The 17,713-nt window shown below is 41.2% G+C and overlaps 1 protein-coding gene across 1 annotated transcript in view; it reads right to left on the bottom strand.

Moving 5' to 3' along the window:
- Positions 1 to 17,713, bottom strand: part of thada (THADA armadillo repeat containing) — a 559,310-nt gene that overhangs the window by 110,563 nt on the left and 431,034 nt on the right. The window contains exons 33-35 of the mRNA XM_070889374.1: positions 4,599 to 4,671; positions 4,346 to 4,502; positions 1,788 to 1,919 (exon numbers count right to left, since the gene is read on the bottom strand). Of these exons, the coding sequence (XP_070745475.1) occupies positions 1,788 to 1,919; positions 4,346 to 4,502; positions 4,599 to 4,671 (362 nt within the window). The remainder of the gene's footprint in view (positions 1 to 1,787; positions 1,920 to 4,345; positions 4,503 to 4,598; positions 4,672 to 17,713) is intronic.

The raw sequence follows: 17,713 nt of genomic DNA, 5'->3' as shown, positions 1-17,713 counted from the left end.
GGGGGAGTTTATTAATGAAGTCTTGTACCATCTAAAATGAATACTTTTCATTTACTGCAGGAATGGAGGAAATTATTGGAAAGAGAGGGGGTGGGTAAGAGACTATATTCACACTTTCATTAACTCAAAAACCATGCCTTATCCTTAATACTGTCGTTATACTATTAGGAATAACATGTAATGAATTATACATGATACATACATGAATTCATTTCTTTTATAAAGCTCCACTTCCCTTATAAGTGGAAAGCATCTTGATAAAACGTGGACGATAGCAGTGCACCATTGACCTAATAAGTTTGCAGTCCTTCGTAAAATCCAGCTTATTAAATTAAACATACCCTTCACATTTCACTCAGGAAGAATCCAATTATACAAGCAAAATACCACAGTAAATTGCTGTATTGATATGAATGGTTATGAATGAACATACAGTTACAGTATGTCCAAACAACTATGCCCAATGAAAGGAAATGTTATATTGGTGAAAATGATCAAACGGATAGGTCAGCACTGAAAGACAGAGACTGATTCAAATATAGTTCCTAGCGTGTATTTATCAACTGATTAATTAAACTCAGCACTGAGGATGCAAAATCACTTATATAGTTTGGTTAGAATGCAATACCCTGTGAGTGGATTGCCACAAATAGGCATCACCATTAGATAAATCCTCATGCTTCTAGTTACATGTGGGGTGAAATTAAAATTTGTATTAACTAATAAGGACAAAAAGGGACTGAATTATTTTCGGCTGGGATTCAAACCATTTAGATTCAAAAGTGCAACAATACAAACAGGCATAGCCTTAAAAAAAATAGTATAAAAGATCACTGATGCTTTAGCAGATAAAAGGGCTGCCAGATACAGTAATGAGACCTCATACATGTCCCACTCCTGGACTGTGCTTGATTAGCTGGATTCAACCAGTATTTCAATTGGGGCACTGCAATAGATCTGAAGTTGGAAGGCAGTGAAAAAAAATAATCCAGGGTGCCTGCTCCTGATTGCTATCTAACGATGGCTCTGTAAAAGTGTGTGTGCGAACCAGGCATTTATACTTATATTAATTAACCAGGCATTAACCACTTATACTCTCATTGGTCGAATAGCCAACTGGCGCCCACTATTTGGATTCATACATTTAGAATGGACACTTGGTTGAGGTATTAGGAGATTGGTACTGCCTGCTGAATCGCAGCAGAGCAAGAGTGAATAACCAGTGGGGGGAAAGGGAGGTGAAAAAGGAGAGAGGCCTTAACCTGCAGGAAGCTTCTGTAACACCGCAGCAGTTGTAAATAAATGACAGCTATATTTTCCAAAGTTAAAATCAGCTGCAATCAGAGACGTTTTCCATTCTACCAATGAGAGATGTTTTCCATTCTACCAATCAGAGACGTTTTCCATTCTACCAATCAGAGACGTTTTCCATTCCACCAATCAGAGATGTTTTCCATTCCACCAATCAGAGACGTTTTCCATGATCTGTACCTAATTTGAATAAGGTATGATTCTACACAAGAACACAGAGGTATGGAGTCCTTATAGAATCCACAGAAATACTGTGCAAGTGATCCCTTCATAAAATAAACAGTACAAGTTTTGAAATTAAGCACCTAAAAAACAAAGATGGATCTGCCTTCACTTTTGCAAATATGTACCTTGTGTTTCAATCTTGATTGGCCACTATTATAACCTCGATGTATATACTATTTATATATGTAGCGAAAATAATTTTTTCATATTCAACTTCTCTTTCAGAAATAGAAAAAAAACAAGAATCATACCATCTTCCTTATAAGCCTTAAGAAAAGGGGGAATCATCTGTATAATATCTGTGGTCTTGTCCCTCACCACTTGTTCTTCATCTTGTAGTAGGGTGAAAATACACCTCCATAATGTTAAAGTATCCAGTAGATCTGCATCGCAAAGGAGGGTTTAAGAATTACACAGTGACAGGTATCCAAAATAATACTGTTTCAACTGTAGAGAATACTGTAAGGGCAAATTTTATGGACTGCATTTACAACAATAAGTTTTCTTCCCTGGGCCCCCAATCAATTTTTGAATGGTTGTATGGCAGCCCACTAGTACCTCAGTCAAGTGATGAAACTCTTATGTGAGATTAGACAATGAAAGTCTGCAGGCTATTTCACTGTAAAAGGTATCCTATTCTCAACTATTGTCCAAATACTTAGAGGCCTAGAAATTACATTGCACCGGCCTAAATGATTTCAATTTCCAGCTGCTACGTTGCCAGAAGTGGTCCTCAGGTAGATCCTGGGGGAGGGGGTTAGCGATTGAAGAGAGAGGGTGAGTGACCAGGAAGGAAAGGGTGTGGGGAACTGATCAGGAGGGAGAGGGCGACCAGGAGAGAGGGAGGTAGGGGTGGGAGGGGGAACCTATCGAGAAGGAGAAGGGACAACGACTGGGAGAGGGAAATGAGCAGCATTTGGGAGAGAGGTAGTGGTCAGGAGAATGGCAGTGATCAGGAGTTGGAGTGGGGCATTGATCAAGAGTGGGAGATGGACAGCGATCATGCGAGGGAAGGGGCCGACCGGGAGCTTGCAATGGTCTTTGACACTGCAGTGGAGCCGGGAATAACTCCAAAGTCAGGTTAAATGGTCCCTTTTTAGTGGCGGTCTCCAGCCGTCACTTTAAAGACTGCTGGTTAGGGGGCATGTAGGTCACGTTTTCCTGAACGTATCCAGTCGGCTGCTGGCTGTGCCCATGGCGGTAAAGTTTTACAAAGAGGGCCTCAAACAGGCATTAGGCCACGCTAGCAATATACACAAAGAGTCTAACGCTTCATTTGGTGAGGGCCTTGGAGGCTTCTATTTCTACCTTAACTAATATGGTGGGTGACACACTTCCAGCGCATAATGAGCATGCGCGTCCTGTCCGCCATATTGGATGTTTAGTTTGAGTTTTGAGTCTGAAAAATGTGCGTGGTGCCATTGAATTTCTAGGCCAAACTCTCCAGCATGGGTCACTGGATTATGATTGGGAGCGAGATACTGGGCTGGCTTTTCCTATTCTTATATAGTGTCAGTTGTGGCTCAGTGGGTAGCACACTTGCCTCCGAGTCAGAAGGTTATGGGTTCAAATTCCACTCCAGGAACTTGAGCACATAAATCTAGTGCTGAGGGAGTGCTGCACTGTCAGAGCTGCCGTCTTTCGGATGAGACGATAAACTGAGGCCCTGTCTGCCCTCTCAGGTGGACGTAAAAGATCCCATGGCACTTTCGAAGAAGAACAGGGGAGTTATCCCCGTTGTTCTGGCCAATATTTATCCCCCTTTGATATGTCAAAAACAATTTATCTGGTCATTATTACATTGCTGTTTGTGGCAACTTGCTGTGTGCAAATTGATTGCCGTGTTACCCACATTACAACAGTGACTACACTCCAAAAGTACTTAATTGACTGTAAAGCGCTTTGAGACGTCCGGTGGTCATGAAAAGAGCTATATAAATGTAAGTCTTTCTTTTTTAAGATCAATTTTAGCACCTGACATACTGCCCCTGCTAAAATCAGCTAATTCTGCAGAGTGCAAATTGAATTGGGAGTTTCTGGTCTGTGTGGCATGATACTGCACCTGGTAGTGCCTTTAACTACCCTGCACTAGGCTAATAAGTGAGTTCAGAATCAATGTAATTTGCACCATTTACATTTGCTTATAACAAATTATTCATTGCAACAAGTTTTTTTTGTCTTGCTCCCAAAAGCCATGTCATATTAATAGACACTCTCGCTATCAGAATGTATTTTTATTCTGCTGCATGCAGAGGAAGGAACCTGATCTAATATCCTGCAGTCTGCAACGTTATATGTATATGTCTATCTGAACAGCATCTTGACATACAGATAGGTGAATCTGGATCTGACCTAGACTCCACAGGAAAACCATGAAATCTACTCAAGACTTGAAATCAATGAAAGTAATTAGAACTACTCTTTATGAATCAACATATTTTAGACCTGTTCAGACCAGACGAGGTGGGGCCTTCAATTAAGATTAAATAACACGTGTAAGACAAGATTTTAAAGGGTGCTCAGTGTGTTTATGGCAGGCTTTGATTAAATGTGAAGTAGTATTGTACTGTATGAGGTGATAGTTCAAGGAGTCGTAGCAATTTTAAAACCGTCAAAGAATGAATTACATTATTAATGCATGCAATATATTATGCAAGCTGAGATTACTGTACAATGTATTTACAAATGCCTCTGGGGGCAGAATGTAAACAAATCACATGCAAATGTATTTGAATTCAAGCATCTATTCACAGAGCAGCAAATACATTTCCTGCCTACCTCTTCTATTTAGCCTAAAGTATTTACTCACCTAGATAAAGTTGTTTATTGGCAAGCAAAGATGGGACAGCATCAATGAGGACTTTTGCAGCTGTCAATCGGATTTCTGTCTGCTGCTCTACTCCACAGCTCTGTGCAACTAAATGAACCCACTGTCTGAGGTCCTGACTTATGGAATCCAAGGATTTCTGTTGAGAACAGAGCCATATATGAGAACGTTATAGAAGCCTCTCTCAGAAGTAGCATATTGATTCATGATTTTACGGGTAGTTAGTTTCCATTACCTCCTGCTTCTTCAGCACAAGATGGATAGCCAGTTTTGAAGCCAATGTGAGTGTAACACTTTGCATCTCAATGCTAAAAAAATCACAAGGAAAAGTACCATTAATGTACCATTAATGTTCAGCCTAAATTCAAAATGAAAGGTACAATTACTATCTATACTCAGCTTATAAACAAACAAAAAAGCAATTAGTCATTGCCAAGTTTATCCTTTAAATATCCTCAAAAATATTTGTGCTTTGTGAACACAGGCATGCTGTTCCCAACTATCACAATTCAAATTTTGGACCTTACATGTTTGAATCAGTTGGATAATTGGACACCAAGATGGCTGCCGCCCTGGAGTGATGAAGCATAATTTGGAAGAAAATGTTAGGTTTGAAAAGTTAACTTTCCACTGTTGTTCATCATGAAGCCTTCACGTGAAGCCAGCGGCACTGTGTGCCTTGAACTCTATCTGAAGGGGCAGGTCAATGATATGAAAACTGGGTGCTAAAGTATGTCCTGAGGAGGAACCAGTATCAAATTTCAAGCAAGCTCATCTCTGATCAACGACATGCCAAGATGGACAACTGTAAGGAAGGGAAAGAAGAGAAATGTAGAAATATTAAATCACGCTTGCATTCATAAGAACATAAGAAATAGGAACAGGAGTAGGCCATATGGCCCCTCGAGCCTGCTCCGCCATTCAATACGATCGTGGCTGATCCGATCATGGATTCAGGTCCACTTTCCTGCCCGCTCCCTATAACCCCTTATTCCCTTATCGGTTAAGAACCTGTCTATATCTGTCTTAAATTTATTCAATAACCCAGCTTTCACAGATCTCTGAGGCAGCAAATTCCACAGATTTACAACCCTCTGAGAGAAGAAATTCCTCCTCATTTCAGTTTTAAATGGGTGACCCCTTATTTTAAGATCATGCCCCCTAGTTCTAGTCTCCCCTATCACCTTGTCAAGCCCCCTCATAATCTTTTCCGTTTCGATAAGATCACTTCTCATTCTTCTGAATTCCAATAAGGTCCAACCTACTCAATCTTTCCTCATAAGTCAACCCCCTCATCTCCGGAATCAACCTAGTGAACCTTCTCTGAACTGCCTCCAAAACAAGTATATCCTTTCGTAAATATGGAAACCAAAACTGTACGTAGTATTCCAGGTGTGGCCTTAGCAATACGCCGTATAACTGTAGCAAGACTTCCCTGCTTTTATACTCCATCGCCTTTGCAATAAAGGCCAAGATTCCATTGGCCTTCCTGATCACTTGCTGTACCTGCAGACTATCCTTTTGTGTTTCATGCACAAGTACCCCCAGGTCCCACTGTACTGCAGCACTATGCAATTTTTCTCCATTTAAATAATAACTTGATCTTTGATTTTTTCTGCCAAATTAGCCATCAAATGTAGCTATCCAACAACGTGCACTTGGAAAACTGTAAGCTGTGGCACTGTCTCATCCTTTGAATATGAAAGCAACAGCTCCTTGACTGGCAACCACCATAAATTCACAGGTCAACCCAAACAACAGATTTACTGTGAGTTATCCAAGCACACACAAGGAAGCTAATAAAATTATGAACTAACAAAAGTAAAAGTATCATTAGAATGGAAGTCGTATAATGTCCCATCAAGAATAAAGAATGAAACCAGTTGATTCTGTGTAAAAACCTAATTTATATTGGCACCCGATGTTAATCAGACAAGGTCCAGGTGAACTTTCAACTGTTTACACTACAATTCCTAATAAGGTCAGCCGTGGCTCAGTGGAAGCACTCTTGCCTCTGAGTCAGAAGGTTGTGTGTTCAAGTCAAGACTCCAGAGACTTGAGCACAAAAATCTAGGCTGACACATCAATGTAGTATTGAGGGAGTGCTGCATTGTCAGAGGTGCTGTCTTTTGGATGAGACACTAAACCAAGGCTCTGTCTGCCCTCTTAGATGGACGAAAAATATCCCATGACACTATTTGAAAACAAGTAAAGGATTTTTCCCTGTGTCCTGGCTAACATTTATCCCTCAACCTACACCTAAAACAGATCATCAGGTCACTTATCTCATTGTGGGACCCTGCTGGGCGCAAATTAGCTGCCACGTTTCCTACATTGCAAAAGTGACTGCACTTCAAAAGTATTTAGTTGGCTGTATTTAGTTCTTATCTACATGTTGCCCTTTGGCAACATCATCTGGAAACACACCGTCAGTTTGCACATGTACGCTGATGACATCCAGCTCTAACTCACTACCACTTCTCTCGACCCCTCCATGGTTTCTAAATTATCAGACTGCTTGTCCGACATCCAGTTTTAGATGAGCAGAAATTTTCTCCAATTGAATATTGGGAAGACCAAAGACATTGTTTTTCGGTCCCCGCCACAAACTTCATTCCCTAGCCACTGACTCCATCTCTCTCCCCAACTTCTGTGAGGCTGAACCACACAGTTCGCAACCTTGGTGTCATATTTGACCCTGAAATGAGCTTTCAACCACATATTCACAGCACAACTATTTCCACCTCCGTAACATCGCTGTCTCTGCCCTCGCTTCAGCTCATCTGCTGTTGAAGTCCTCATCCATGCCTTTGTTACCTTTAGATTTGACTATTCCACCGCACTCCTGACTGGCCTTCCACATTCTACACTACGTAAACTAGAAGTGATCCAAAACTTGGCAGCCCGTGTCCTATTTCGCACCAAGTCCCGCTCACCCATCACCCCTGTGCTGGCTGACCTACATTGGCTTTTGGTTAAGCAACGCCTTGATTTCAAAATTCTCATCCTTATTTTCAAATTCCTCAATTGCCTCGCCCCTCCCTATCTCTGTATTCTCCTCCAGTCCCACAACCCCCGAAATGTCTGCGATCCTCTATTTCTGCCCTGTTGAGCATCCCTGATTATAATCGCTCAATCATTGGTGGCCGTGCCTTCAGTTTCCTAGGCCCCAAGCTCTGGAACTCCCTGCCTAAACCTCTCCGCCTCTCTTTCCTCCTTCAAGTCAATCCTTAAAACATACCTCTTTGACCAAGCTCTTGGTCACCTGCGCTAATTTCTACTTATGTGCTCAGTGTCAAATTCTTATCCCATAATACTCCTGTGAAGTGCCTTGGGATGTTTCACGATGTTAAAGGTGCTATATAAGTACAAGTAGTTGTTGTTGTGAAGCGTTTTGGGACAGCCTGAGGTCGTGAAAGGCACATATAAATACAAGTCTTGCTTTTTCTTTTTAAATAAATTTGGAAACTGAACAAATGTACAACAGCAGGAATTGCAGGATGTGCATTGAAGAGAATGTATTGCAAAAGAAGGAATCACTATTATAGGAGCCTGATCCATTTACACCACAGCCTTTTGGGCTGCGAGATGTTTCTTTTCCCCCATTAAACAAGCAGCTTTACACAAGTGTGTTTTAGGTTAAAATACTTGTAATGGATTTTGAAGTTTTATACTGACCAGTATGAATTCTCTTTACAGAGATATGTGAGGTTATTCACTTTAGTAGGAAGAATAGAAAAACAGAATATTTTTTAAATGGTGAGGAACTTTTAAATGTTGGTGTTCAGAGAGATTTGGGTGTCCTTGTGCAAGAAACACACAAAGCTAGCATGCAGGTACAGCAAGCAATAAGAAGGCAAAAGGCATGTTGTCCTTTATTGCAAGGGGGTTGGAGTATAAGAAAGGAAATTTTGCTACAATTGTACAGGGCCTTGGTGAGACCACACCTGGAGTACTGTGCACAGTTTTGGTCTTATCTAAGGAAGGATATACTTGCCTTGGAGGCAGTGCAACTGAGCATCACTAGATTGATTCCTAGGATGAGAGGGCTGTCTTATGATGAGAATGCTGTAGAATGGGCCTATACTCTCTAGAGTTTAGAAGAAGATTGAGAGGTGATCACATTTGAAACATACAAGATTCTGAAGGGGATTGACAGGGTAGATGCTGAGAGATTGTTTCCCCTGGCTGGAGTGTTTAGAACTAGGGGGAACAGTCTCAGGATAAGGGGCAGGCCATTTAAGACAGGGATGAAGAGAAATGTCTTCACTCAGAGGGTTGTGAATCTTTGGAATTCTCTGTCCCAGCGGGCTATGGATGCTGAGTCTCTGAATATATTCAAGGCTGACATAGATGGATTTTTGGAGTCTAGGGGAATCAAGGGATATGGAGATCGGGCGGGAAAGTGAAGTTGAAGTCGATGATCAGCCATGATCTTATTGAATGGCAGAGCAGGCTTGAGGGCCCGTAGGGCCTACTACTGCTCCTATTTCTTATGTTCTTACACTGGAGTTATACCACAAGCCTGAGGGTCCCAAGTCATATTTAATGCAGGTACAGTTGTTTCTCATTGAGGTGAGGATGACAGTCCTCAGGAATGGTATCATCAAACATTTAAACATTTCTAAGGCAGGTATAGTGGAAAAAAGATAAAATAAAGAACTTACCAGATAGTATTTAGGCAGATTGCTCAAAGCCCAGCTTCAGAAGGGTATATGTTATCACTTCAGTTCGTGTTAATGATGCCAAAATAGTATATTTCTGATCTGGGACTCATACCCACTGAAAAGTTAACTGAAATCGTCCAGAAGCATTTAATGTATATCTACAAATATTTGACAGAATGGCAACTTTTGTCTCCTCTGGGTGCTGAGTGGACCAGTGTTGCAAATGTTGAAGAGTGGTGTTCTATCATACTACGTCGATGCCGAGTAATATCAGGAAGGCTGTTCATTGCATTGGGTTTCCGCTTGGAAGTGCGTAATGCTGTCACTGGGTTCAGCAGGGGAATGGAATTCTATTCCAGAAAACTACCATCTCTCACTTTGATGGGAAACAACTGTGCAAGTACTCCATTTATTTTTGTTGAAAGAATAGAAATCAGGAATCCATGTTGGATTTGAGAGATAAAAATGATTGAGAACCATTCTACCTCCAATTCATCATTTCATACTGCACAGCAAACAAGGCTGATTATGGCTGAAATAAAAGTTACATAATATAACTGCTCCAGATCTCAGTCTTTTATATTTTCTTGAGACATTTGAAACCATGTTGTTGGAGTATGGCTTACAAATTAAACAGACCTTTGTTAAAATACGGTAACTCATTTAAAAAGATCTATCATAAATAGTCAAGCTTGGGCTTTTTATGTGCTAGAAATCACAAGATATTGTGAAGTTTGCCAGGAGCATTTCTTTGGACTCTTCTGGACCCTAATCAGTAGTCATTAAAACAAAAATGCCTCTAAGAAATTTTCACAATAAGGACAATTAATTTATGAGAATGAATGAAAAATAGAATCAATTTCCTTCTCATGACAAGGCTGTGCCATTGAATGCATTAGTTTAGTGACCCGAGAATGTAATTTAATAAATGAATCATTTCAAACACATTGCTTTAATTTGCCTTGGTTCCTGTAGTTTCCATGTGTGGGGTAGACTGACTTGCCAGAGCGTGGGACTAAGAAACTTCTCCCACTGTAATTTAAGTGTGTAAATCCATGCCTTCATGCAAGCTCAAAAATACATAACAGCTATAAAATTTTTCCATCCACTCCTTGAGATATCAAACTTTTGCACAAATATGGCAATACATCAAGTTCCTATGTTAAATAGTTCATTATGACAGCATATGCAAGGGTCACTATTAGACACTGTCACTATTTCTACCCTTTGATTGTATTTACACTCTACTGGCTGGTTGACAGCTGGGGGCATTACACTGATATGTAATGATGTGCCTAGAGGCAGAGCAACATTTTACTCATATAAGCAGAAACACTCGCAATGAACATTGTGCAAAACTATTAAAGGCTTACACGTTGCAAAAGTGTCTATGGGCACACAGCAACCAACTGTTCCATTCTGGTATGCCCAGAGATACTGATAACATACAGACAACTCATTTCATTTTATGAAAAATGGTCTTTATTTACAGAACAAGTTTTGACTTTCAGCTGTGGGTGAGACACTCAGAAGAGACAAAAATATTCCCGATTATATGGGGTTTAACAGCTAAACACAATTCCTATCTCCAGCAGATGATTACTGTTCATCCAAATAGGAAACTTTGACATAAACAACAATAGGAATAAAAAAGGAAGCTCATAAATATAGAAATTCTGATCAGTGAACCTCGGGTACAAATGCTTACCATTCTTGTATTACATTGCTTTTAAAATTATTTTTATGCAGCCATTAACTCATTTCAAATAAATGGGTTAAGGTTTCTGTAAAAAAGCACACACAGGAATGCAGTATTTATCTGAGAGGTTTACTGACCCGAATTTTTGCCTTGTAGTCAGTCACACTGACAACACTGAATATATATATAAATACGCTGGCCCTGACTCAAAAATGGTGTTTTAGTGCAAGGATGCAAGTCATGATGATGACTTTCACTCAGCAATTTGAACATTTCTATGTTGGGAGTAGTTTATATCTGTATCAAAAAAGAGAGAATTCAATACATTTTGAAGATGTTAAAAATCTGGATAGTTTATTAACCAATCTAGCAGTTAATTTGCATGTTATATTTTCCCATGGGTATTTGGAACTTTAAGTCTATCCACAATTGGCTCTTAGAGTTCTTGGGACAGTTACAATTGTTTTAGTCAAAATCTGGAGACGTTTATTACAAACATCACAATAGCTGTTATATGACGTGGCAATTTACAGAGCAGTGCGATGGGCTGTTAGGGACTTTTTAGGGATTCATTCTGAAGGGATGTTCTTTCTCATACTTGATATATGTATGCACATGAGTCATTGTAGTTGACTAAATAACTGAAATCTTTAGCACGAATTTAACCCATACCTTGCCAATTGTTCTCTGGCTCCATCATGTCCAAGCAAACGGCAGTACTTGGCTGGTACTGACAGCTTTGTATCAACATCCAGGAATAAAAAGCTTGCCAATTCCTATTACTTCGGTGAAGGTGATCCCTGACTGAATTTCTAGCTGATGTCAGCAAAATGCTATCTGCTCAGCATGAGACTGCAAGTCAGGGGTACAATTTAACCAAAGGCTACTACGAACAGTTTGGATAGTTGGGGAAAAAAATTATGAGAACTAAATGGAGGATATATATTTTATAGTTCATTTTCTCCACATGCAGTAATAATAATCTGCTTTACGACCAATGGCATGGTTTTCTTCATTCCACAGTGGCTTGGCAATGACTTCACATTATAAACTTTGATGGCATTGTATTACATTTAAAGCTACATCAAGTTGTTATATAAATGCAACATTTTGTGGTTATTGAGTTAACATTTTGTGCTTTCGCACGTAGTTCTCAGGTTTGAATGCAATGTAGGAAACGCAACAAACTAATTTGCGCACAGCAATGTGATAATCACCAGATAATCTATTTTAGTGATGATGGCTGAATATCGGGCAGAACAACGGGGAGAACGCCTGTTCTTCTTCAAAATTGTGCCATGGGATCTTTTAAGTGTGCCTGAGAGAGCAGATAAGGCCTCGATTTAACGTCTCATCTGAAAGGCGGCACCTCCAACAGTGTAGCACTCCCTCAAGTGCTGCACTGGAATGTCAGCCGAGATCATACGCTGAAGTCCCTGCAGTGGGATTTGAACCCACAAACTTCTGATTCAGAGGCAAGCGTGCTAGCCACTGAGCCACAGCTGACACCTCAGAACAACAATGCCCATCAGTGGATGCTACACTACTCAGGTTGGAACTAAAGCAGTGTGCTCAGAGGCAGTTCTACTTGGCATTCAATCAAAACTATTCCTGACCTGGAATTCCTTTGTTTCTTTTGCTTTTCAAAAAAAAAACACATTTTGGGTTAGAAATTCATTTTTTGTTGATAGCGGTATTTTTTCGAAAAATACCGCGATGACTCCGCTACCGCTATGAGGCCTAAAATTCAGTCTTCAGTTTGCCCAGCTTTAAAAATCGGCGTTGCATGAAGATTAGTGGCGCAAACCGTGAATTTTCCGCAACTTTTCTCCGAGGCCGATAACGCTGCAAGTTGGACCTAGGGAGGGGGGAAAACACCCCCCAAAAATTTCAAAAAACAAAAATAAAATCACGCAACGTTCCCAAGACACTTTTCTATCGAATCGCTGCAAAAGAATTAAAAAATAAAAACTTTAACTAGGCTTTTTGCAGGTCTTCACATCTACTGCTGTTCCAAGGGCTGCAACGCAGGCTCTTCCTGGGCGTTTTTTTCCGTCCTAACTACGGGTGCGTGGCGAGCCAAATTTTTTGATGAAAGCGCTATTTCGAGTCTTACACGCCGGTGGTCCGCTCCCCAGCGGTACTTAAAAACTGCCGGCGCAAGACTTCTCAGAATTTCCCGGTTCGCCGTTTTTCGCCAAAAACGATGAAATATAACCAAATAAACCGCGCAAGGTTGGCGAATTTCCAGTCCTTAATATCTTATATTCATTTCCAATTGTGTCAAAACGACCATAAGTAACTCATGCATGTGGTATTGTAAGTACATGGCCAAACCACTCAGTGGTTTATTTTGCATTAACAACTTTACTTGATACATAGGGGGAAAAATTCCGTTGCTCCCCGTTTGGGGGCGGTATCATCCGGGAGGCGGCACATTTTACGTCAGACATGGAAGTCCACCCCACTCACTAACTTTGGGTTACCGCCCCAAAAGGAAGTGGAGCGCTAAATAACGGGGTCCACTTCCTTTCTGGGGCGTTAGCGGTGCGGACGTGTAGGGAGCGGGGTGCAGTTCTATGAATTGGGCTACGCACTGCTGCCGTGTAGGAGAGGCTCACCCCTTAATTAAAGGGAAGGGCCCAAGCTGCAAACTCTGCAGTATAAAAATGGGCCAACCTGGACCATGGGGGGGGGGGGCCATGCCAACAGCCCGGCATTCAAGCAGAGTGCTGGGCTGACCGATTGCGACGTGGACCCCGTGTTCAAAGCAGCAACGGGGCACTCGGCAAAATCGCCAGAATTTATTATTTTTTTTAAATGGCCGACACCTCCCCTGTAACTAGCGTCCCGTAAGCGGCCTGCCGTCCTGTTCACATCCCCTGCAGCTTCAGGGGGCGATAGCCAATTTAGGATCCGGGAGATAACGGGGCGCTGTGCACGGTGTTGACGTCATGGCCGGTGCAGTGGAGCGCTACGGGTTACTGCAGCTGCTAAACTCCTATGGAATTTAGTAGGAGTCGTTAGCGGCGCTGAGCCTGGGCAAAAAGTCGTTTCCACAGTTACGTCCCCGGGGGCGCTAATGGGAGGCACAAAGGACCTGAATTTCTCGGCCATATTCGCTATATCACTTTGCATCAGCTTTTTTCCCTCTGACAGCTGACATTGATCGACAGGTTTTCATTACAGAAGAGGAAGAAAGTGGTACAAAGAAAAGGGAATTAAACTTAAAGCATCAAAAGCACAAAAATCTCGTCAAGGGGTCGAGAAGATTTTTAAAGCAATTTCGAATTTTTTTTCTGTTTCAATTGTTTTTATCAGTGACAAATGTTGTGCTCAGTAATGAAATTTTACAACAAAACCAGTCAGCCAGCATTTAATGAAAAGAAACTGAGCCCCTCTTGTGGTGAAAAAAATGTAATGCTGCAAATCAGGATTTTTCTATAGATCTGCACAATTTAGAACACACTACCATAGGTTGTGCACCAGACTGACACAATGGAATTTACCACTGTCTGAAATAATGGACTTTTCAGACATGTCATTTAAAATGGCGATAACTGTAGCAGAATTAAAGAAATAGCACAGGATAAAATACATCAGTGACCTTATTCTCAAGTATTGTTGCAAAAAAAGCACAGTATATGTTTAAAAAAAACTTATAACACAATGGAAGGTACCCCAATTGGTGTCAGGATCTTGCTGTTTGTGAGGCTGGCAATTGAAATATGTTGTTTCTGTAACAACATTTAGCTCCTTTGAAGGTTTTTGATAAGATGAGGAGAGAAAAATGACTTCCTCTGGTTGAGGAGTAAGTGATGAGGGATATTCAATATTAAATGGTCACCAGGAAAATGAGAAAAATTAGAAGGAATTTTCATAGAATCATACAGCACAGAAGGATGCAATTTGGGCCATCATGCCTTATAAAAATTGACTGAAAAGCCTCTAAAGATACGCGAAGAGAAAAAGATTAGTGAAGACAAACGTAGGTCCCTTGCAGTCGGATTCAGATGAATTTATAATGGGGAACAAAGAAATGGCAGACCAATTGAACAAATACTTTGGTTCTGTCTTCACGAAGGAAGACACAAATAACCTTCCGAAAGTACTGGGAGACCGAGGGTCCAGTGAGAAGGAGGAATTGAAGGATATCCTTATTAGGCGGGAAATTGTGTTAGGGAAATTGATGGGATTGAAGGCCGATAAATCCCTGGGGCCTGATAGTCTGCATCCCAGAGTACTTAAGGAAGTGGCCCTAGAAATAGTGGATGCATTGGTGATCATTTTCCAACAGTCTATCGACTCGGGATCAGTTCCTATGGACTGGAGGGTAGCTAATGTAACACCACTTTTTAAAAAGGGAGGGAGAGAGAAAGCGGGTAATTATAGACCGGTTAGCCTAACATCAGTGGTGGGGAAAATGTTGGAATCAATTATTAAGGATGAAATAGCAGCGCATTTGGAAAGCAATGACAGGATCGGTCCAAGTCAGCATGGATTTATGAAGGAGAAATCATGCTTGACAAATCTTCTGGAATTTTTTGAGGATGCAAGTAGTAGAATGGACAATGGAGAACCAGTGGATGTAGTGCATTTGGACTTTCAAAAGGCCTTTGACAAGGTCCCACACAAGAGATTGGTGTGCAAAATCAAAGCACATGGTATTGGGGGTAATATACTGACGTGGATACAGAACTGGTTGACAGACAGGAAGCAGAGAGTCGGGATAAACGGCAGGCAGTGACTAGTGGAGTGCCGCAGGGCTCAGTGCTGGGACCCCAGCTCCTTACAATATACATCAATGATTTGGATGAAGGAATTGAGTGTAATATCTCCAAGTTTGCAGATGACACTAAACTGGGTGGTGGTGTGAGCTATGAGTGGACGCTAAGAGGCTGCAGGGTGACTTAGACAGATTAGGTGAGTGGGCAAATGCATGGCAGATGCAGTATAATGTGGATAAATGTGAGGTTATCCACTTTGGGGGCAAAGACAGAATATTATCTGAATGGCGGCAGATTAGGAAAAGGGGAGGTGCAACGAGACCTGGATGTCATGGTTCATCAGTCATTGAAAATTGGCATACAGGTGCAGCAGGCAGTAAAGAAGGCAAATGGTATGTTGGCCTTCATAGCTAGGGGATTTGAGTATAGGAGCAGGGAGGTCTTACTCCAGTTATACAGGGCCTTGGTGAGATCTCATCTGGAATATTGTGTTCAATTTTGGTCTCCTAATCTGAGGAAGGACATTCTTGCTATTGAGGGAATGCAGCGAAGGTTCACCAGACTGATTCCCGGGATGGCCGGACTGACATATGAGGAGAGACTGGATCAACTGGGACGTTATACATTGGAGTTTAGAAGGATGAAAGGGGATCTCATAGAAACATACAAGATTCTGACGGGACGGGACAGGTTAGATGAAGGTAGATTGTTCCCGATGTTGGGGAAGTCCAGAACCAGGGGACACAATCTTAGGATAAGGGGTAGGCCATTTAAGACTGAGATGAGGAGAAACTTCTTCACTCAGAGAGTTGTTAACCTGTGGAATTCCTTGCCAGAGAGTTGTTGATGCCAGTTCATTGGATATATTCAAGAGGGAGTTAGATGTGGCCCTTACGGCTAAAGGGATCGAGGGGTATGGAGAGAAAGCAGGAAAGGAGTACTGAGGGAATGATCAACCATGATCTTATCGAATGGTGGTGCAGGCTCGAAGGGCCGAATGGCCTACTCCTGCACCTATTTTCTATACTTCTATGCTGGCTATTTGAAACAGCCATCCAATTAGTCCCACTCCCCTGCTCCTCTGCCTGCAAATGTTTCCTTTTCAAATATATATCCCATTCAGATTTGAAAGTTACTACTGAGTCAGGCAGCGCATTCCAGAGCATAACACACTGCGTGAAAAAAATTCCTGTCTCCCCTCTAGTTCCTTTGCCAATTATCTAAACTCTGTGATCTTTGGTTACTTGCCACCCACCAGTGGAAACAGTTTCTCCTTATTGACGATCAAAACTGTTCAGCATTTTGAACATCTCTATTAAATATCCCCTTAACCTTTTCTATTCCTAAGGAGAACATTCCCAGCTTCTCTATTCTCTCCACATAACTGAAGTTCCTCATCCCTGCTATCATTCTGGTGATTCTCCTCTGCACTTTTTCCAAGATCTTGACATTCTGCCTTAAGTGTGGTGCCCAGAATTAGACGCAATACTCCAGTTGAGGCATAATCAGTGATTTATGAAAGTCTAGCATAACTTCCTTGCTTTTGTACTCTATGCCTCTATTTATAAAGTCCATATTGCTTTAAAAAACCCAGCTTTATCAACTTGTCCAGCCACCTTCAAAGATTTATGTATGCCAGGTCTCTCTGTTCCTGCACCCCTTTAAAATAGTACACAGACATTTTCTACACAGACAGTAGCTAGAGCCTGGAACACTTTACCACAGGGAATAGTTGAGGCAGAAGCCTTTGCTTTTTTTTTTAAATGGAAAAGTAGATAGAAAACATTTGAATCTATGGGGAGAGAGTAGGGATTACTTTTGTATTGCTTTAACAAACAGCCTGCACAGATACTTGCTATAAACTTTCATGGTTCTTTAGAGCCTTGGGAATTTTGTTTTCCACAAGTACAAGGGCGCAGTACGGCCTCATCCTCGAATATTGCTTTAAGAATCTCAGGAAGTCAGAGCCCTATTTATAACAGAAAAAACACATTTGGTTTGAATCAGATTGATTAAGTCAACTCATGCACCAGATGATATCAAATTTCCAGTGCAGCGCACATGCTGTGTTTCTCAGGAAAGCAAAGGGTTGAGATAAGGATTGTTTACAACAAGCCTCATTCAAATGATATTAATTCACAACTAACATTAAACTGGCATTGAGTGGATGTTTAAAAAAACATATAGATGGTGCAATAGGGTGCATCCAGAGACAACGGTAATAAGGACAGATATCTCACAAAATTGACTCTGATTC

Source organism: Pristiophorus japonicus, chromosome 9, assembly GCF_044704955.1.
Source record: "Pristiophorus japonicus isolate sPriJap1 chromosome 9, sPriJap1.hap1, whole genome shotgun sequence".
Lineage (NCBI taxonomy): Eukaryota > Metazoa > Chordata > Chondrichthyes > Pristiophoridae > Pristiophorus > Pristiophorus japonicus.
The sequence above is the reverse complement of the archived record's forward strand: the minus strand, read 5'-3'. Positions and strand labels throughout refer to the sequence as shown.